Source organism: Sinocyclocheilus rhinocerous, unplaced genomic scaffold, assembly GCF_001515625.1.
Source record: "Sinocyclocheilus rhinocerous isolate Xijiao unplaced genomic scaffold, SAMN03320098_v1.1 scaffold189, whole genome shotgun sequence".
In the NCBI taxonomy this organism is placed as follows: Eukaryota; Metazoa; Chordata; class Actinopteri; order Cypriniformes; family Cyprinidae; genus Sinocyclocheilus; species Sinocyclocheilus rhinocerous.
Window position 1 is genome coordinate 238300 of NW_015667354.1, and position 5798 is coordinate 244097.

Consider the following 5798-nt stretch of genomic DNA (forward strand, 5'->3'; position numbering starts at 1 on the left):
TCCTTCAGAATTCATTCTAATATGATTATTTGCTGCTCAAGAAACATTTCATATTATTTATTTTTTAATGTTGAAAACAGTTGTGCTGCTTAATATTTATGTGGAAACAATGATGCATTTGTTTTCATTCTTTGATTAATAAAAAAACTGCATTTACTTGAAATAGAAATATTTTGTAACACTATATAAGTCTTTACTTTTGATCAATTTAATAAAATTTATTGTAAAAAAAAAAATCATACATAGAGAGACAGAAAGAGAGTTGGAGTTATAGCTATGCTAGGAATAACATATATATTTCCGTTTTCGACTACCCATCTTTGTGTCAGATATACACAAAGGTATTTTGCTCTTAAAAACATGAAGGTGAATCCCCAGCTCAGATGTTCTTCACGTGTTTTGTATTTTCATTGAATAGTCAGAAGCCCGTCATTGCTGTGTTGTGCTCTCAGTCCAGTCTGAGCACATTCTTCACAGGCTGTTCTCCCAAACAAAAGATGCAAGACTAGTTATACACTAGCACGTTTCAGAAAATGGGTAAACTTTAAATAGCAACTGTTTATAGTCCAAACATGAATCGTATAATCCAAGATGCACAATGATACTGCAATCTACAAAAAGGTATTAAATAAACTTTATTGAGGTACATTTAGTTTGAAAATCAACAGCACAAATGCATATTTTTTATCATGATCAACTGCATTTATAAAACTCTTGATTTTATTCAATCATTTACATTAATAATAGCTACAAAACAACAATTTGGCAACACTGACATAAGTGGTTCATGGTCAAATAATTTACACTAATCTGTATTAAATTCAACATTCAGAGCCAGTACACATTAGTCAGATAGATTAGACTCATAAATGTGACCCTGGATCACAAAACCAGTCTTAAGTCGCTGGGGTATATTTGTAGCAATAGCCAAAAATACATTGTGTGGGCCAAAATTATCCATTTTTCATTTATGCCAAAAATCACTAGGATATTAAGTAAAGATCATGTTCCATGAAGATATTTTGTAAATTTTCTACTCTAAATATATCAAAACTTCATTTTTGATCCTACCGTAAATGTATCAAAACTTAATTTTTGATTAGTAATATGCATTGCTAAGAACTTCATTTGAACAACTTTAAAGATGATTTTCTCAATATTAGATTTTTTTGCACCCTCAGATTCCAGATTTTCAAATAGTTGTATCTCAGCCAAATATTGTCCTATCCTAACAAACCATACATCAATGGAAAGCGTATTTATTCAGCTTTCAGACTGTGTATACATCTCAATTTCGAAAAAGTGACACTTAAGACTGGTTTTGTGGTCCAGGGTCACAAATGTCTAACATTTTATAGCTCACTTTTACCAGTCATTCCCTTTCTATCTACCCATCGTGAGAGACAGCAAAAAAACTGAGATGTCAACAGTGTCACTTCCAGTTCAAATGATCTTCATTCAATTATGGTTGTGAATGAGCAAAAAGTTTTAAATATCAAAGTTATAATATAAGTAATACTCTTTTTTTAAATGGTACATCTTCAGTGTTATAAAAAGTAGAAGTTTTAAAATAAATACAAAAAAACATCACAGTTTCAATCAAAGCTTCTGATCAGTGTTTGGAAAAGGAAAAGTCATGATTTAAATCTACAGTGAAGGAATATCTACTTCTGTTAAAAACCTAAGTAAGACTATTTTGAGCGTCACTGGAGTCTGACCAATAGAGCAACTTTCTCCCAGTGTGTTCTCCATGTGTCTGGCTGCAGGTCCCAGAGTTAGTCGGTCTTGGCAGTCTTCTGCTTCCAGGGGTAAATGAGTTCTCCTACAAACAGCTTCTTGCACAATGCGGCCCAGGAATCCTTAGGGGAACAGCTATAAGTGGGCATCCGGTAACACTGCAGTACAGAGCTACATTTCAGTGGGTTGATCTGAAGGTGGAGAAAAGAAAATACATTTTTCATTCATGTTTGCTAATCTGGTACAGAGACAAGTAAAGGATGTCCAGTGTTTGCACTGCACAGTGAGACAAACAAAGCTATTCAATAACCCTCATATCCATCCCACAAAATCAACAGGTTAAACCCAAACTACAAATGAATCCCAAGCATAAATAAACTATGGGACGACAAGCTGTTTTAGCAACAATCAACCTACCTCCATCATCAGGTGAAGAGGAGTTCCTGGCTCCTGACAAAGCACCTTGAATTTAACGCCCTCTGGAATACAAAGAGATTCATAAAGTACTTATCAGTCGTATAAACACATAATTAAGCAAGCGGTTTTCACAGAAGGTCAGTATATGACTGCAGTACATGGCCTAGAAGTACATTCATAGTTTCATCTCTATCATCAAGTGTTACGTAAGAAGAGAAAGTTACAAAATGTATGACTTTTTTTTTTTATTGATTTCTTCAATGTGATACAGTATGGCTCACCTGCCAGTCTGTATGGTCTGCAGATACGTAGGCCGATGGCAAACAGGGGGAAGGAGTTGATGAAGTCCACACTAAGATGAATCACTCCCTGAAACAGCACCACCACCAGCCGCAGCTAGAAACACAGAAACAAGATACTTGTGTTATCAATATATAAATTCTATATTTATGATTTTTATGAATCTATAAATACTTAATAGTATTAAGCAGCACAACTCTTTTCAACATTAATAAGAAACGCTTCTTGAAAATCAGCATATCAGAACGATTTCTAAAGGATCATGTGACACTGTAATGACTGCTGAAAATTCAGCTTTGCCATCACATGAATATATTACATGTTAAAATATATTACATTAGAAAACAGTTATTTTAAATTGTAATAATATTTTGCAATATTCCAGTTTTTATTGCATTTTTGATCCAATAAATGCAGTGGTGGTAAGTATAAAATACTTTTATATACTTAACAATAATAAAAAATAAATAAAATAAAAAAAACACAGACCCCAAACCTTTGAACAGTACTACAGGTGCATCTCAATAAATTAGAATGTCGTGGAAAAGTTCATTTATTTCAGTAATTCAACTCAAATTGTGAAACTCGTGTATTAAATACATTCAATGCACACAGACTGAAGTAGTTTAAGTCTTTGGTTCTTTTAATTGTGATGATTTTGGCTCACATTTAACAAAAACCCACCAACTCACTATCTCAACAAATTAGAATACTCCATAAGACCACCAAAGACTTAAACTACTTCAGTCTGTGTGCATTGAATTTATTTAATACACAAGTTTCACAATTTGAGTTGAATTACTGAAATAAATGAACTTTTCCACGACATTCTAATTTATTGAGATGCACCTGTATATAGGCCATTGCAAGCAATAAAAACAAAATGTGATAATTACCATATAATGATTTAATAATTTCATAATGACCAAATTCATAATGCCCCCCAAAAATAAATAAAAAACAATCATAATATGTGACCCTGGACCACAAAACCAGTCTTAAGTCGCTGGGGTATATTTGTAGCAATAGCCAACAATACATCGTATGGGTCAAAATTATTGTTTTTTCTTTTATGCCAAAAATCATTAATTAATTAAGTAAAGATCATGTTCCATGAAGATATTTTGTAAATTTCCTACTGTAAATATATCAAAACTAAATTTTTGAGTAGTAATATGCATTGCTAAGAACTTTAAAGGCGATTTTCTCAATATTTAGATTTTTTTGCACCCTCAGATTCCAGATAATAAAAACGTAATTTTTGATTAGTAATATGCATTGCTTTGGACAACTTTAAAGGCGATTTTCTAAATATTTAGATTTTTTGAACCCTCTGATTCCAGATTTTCAAATAGTTATATCTCGGCCAAATATCGTCCTATCCTAACAAACCATACATCAATGGAAAGCTTATTTATTCTTATTCTTTTACTCAGCTTTCCAATTTTAAATGGACCCTTATGACTGGTTTTGTGGTCCAGGGTCACATATAGAGACGAAGAAATGCAGCTGACTTCTGGACTGATGTAACATTTTAAAAAATGTGAGACGGAAAAAGTGTGAAAATAGACTCACCAGGGTAAAGACGAGGTAATACAGGGCAGTGGTGGGAAGCAGGAACAGCAGAATCGTAAAGAGCAAAGTGCCAATGAACAACTGCAAAGGAAACGGAGCAGTGTCAGATGTGTTCTGTGGGGATGTGCTAAATAGCTGGCAGTTGTGCAGGAAATGTACCTGGTCCAGGTCGTATGAGCACGAGTCAACCCTCTGCCTCAATACATTCCATTTCTTTCCCCTGAAGAGCCGCCACAGGGAGGAGAGACCATAGATCTTCAGACAGTAGAGTCTGACAGCAGAGATAGGAAAGTACACTTCACAAACAAAGAAACTGTACAGCAGTTCTCAGAAAAGATTAAAAGCCCTGGAATTTTGTGTCAAGGTTAATATGTAAATAAAAGATGCAAGACTGTAAATATTAATGACAAGTAACTGCCCAGAAAGATCTGAGATAGAACCTTAAAGAGATAGTACACCTAAAATTCTGTCATGGTTTATATTCTCTCATGTCTTTCCCAACCTGTGTAACGTTCTTTCTAGAATGGAACATAAAATTCACTTTTATTTCATACAATGAAAGGGAATGGTGACCTTGGTGGCCCATGGTTCCTTTCCACTTGTATAATATGTTAAACAGCAGCCTGGACATTGGACATTTTGTAAAAACAGAAAGTCATACAGGTTTGGAATGACAAAGTAGTGCTGGGCGGTATACCGGTTCATACCGAATACCGGTGTTTATTTTTGTTATGATATGAATTTTTAAAATACCGCAATACCGGTGTATGTCGCTTAAACAACGTTCGGAACGCGACACTGTTTGAAAGGGGTCCCTTTTCACAGTTGCACTGTGGTGAGGGAATAGCTGTATGTGTTACTGAGCGTGAAAGTTCCAAAACAACCGCATAGCCGCTCTTTAGTGTAGATGCATGTTGATTTTATGTATATCATATAAATATAAATTTATATAAATTGTTTAATTTAATGAATTTTTGGTCATACCGGCTAGCGCTAACATAAAGTAAAGTGAATGAGTACAGAATATTTCTTTCTGGGTGAACTATCCCTTTAAGAGGCGCAAATATAAAGGTTGACACTGCCCTCTACTGGAAGTGCACAAACATGACAGTAAGTTACAACAAAACCAAACCTCACCTTGCCCCATACACATAAAAACAGTAGATGTGGAAAGTGAGGAGGGCCACAATGTCGGACAATATGGAAAGAGCAAAGGTCAATCCCAAGCAGGCTGAGAGTCCGACATACCACAGGATCCTCTCAATGAAAGGAGACATCAGGTGGATGTAACCTGCGGACGCAATCACAAAACACAGATGTGATTCATTCATTAAGCATGGAACACTAAGCATTAAGCACATCTTACCAGCAAACATGCACTCATTCACATCCTTCTCTTCACTCTCTGAGGCAGAAGTCTCCAAACTCACCCTTTCTAATCATCCTACTACTTGTCCGCTTGATCCTATTCAATCTCATCTCCTTCAAGCCATTTCTCCTGCAGTTGTACCTGCACTCACTCACATCATTAACACATCCCTTCACACTGGTGTTTTTGCCTCAACATTTAGACAGGCTTGTATAACCCCACTACTTTAAAAACCCACCCTTAACCCATCTCTTTTAGAGAACTACAGACCGGTTTCCCTTATACCTTTCATTGCAAAAACACTTAAACGAGTTGTTTCAACCAAGTCTCTGCCTTTCTCACACAGAACAACCTCCTCGACAGCGAGCAGTCTGGTTTCAGAAGTGGACATTCAACCGAG

The 5798-nt window shown here is 35.3% G+C and overlaps 1 protein-coding gene across 1 annotated transcript in view; it reads right to left on the bottom strand.

Annotated features, from left to right (window-relative positions):
* Positions 1-1283: 1283 nt before the first annotated feature.
* LOC107733876 (phosphatidylinositol N-acetylglucosaminyltransferase subunit Q-like) overlaps positions 1284-5798 on the bottom strand; it is an 8338-nt gene continuing 3823 nt past the window's right edge. The window contains exons 6-11 of the mRNA XM_016545709.1: positions 5167-5320; positions 4189-4300; positions 4030-4110; positions 2436-2550; positions 2155-2216; positions 1284-1928 (exon numbers count right to left, since the gene is read on the bottom strand). Coding sequence (XP_016401195.1) covers positions 1776-1928; positions 2155-2216; positions 2436-2550; positions 4030-4110; positions 4189-4300; positions 5167-5320 — 677 coding nt within the window. The 3' untranslated portion in view covers positions 1284-1775. The remainder of the gene's footprint in view (positions 1929-2154; positions 2217-2435; positions 2551-4029; positions 4111-4188; positions 4301-5166; positions 5321-5798) is intronic.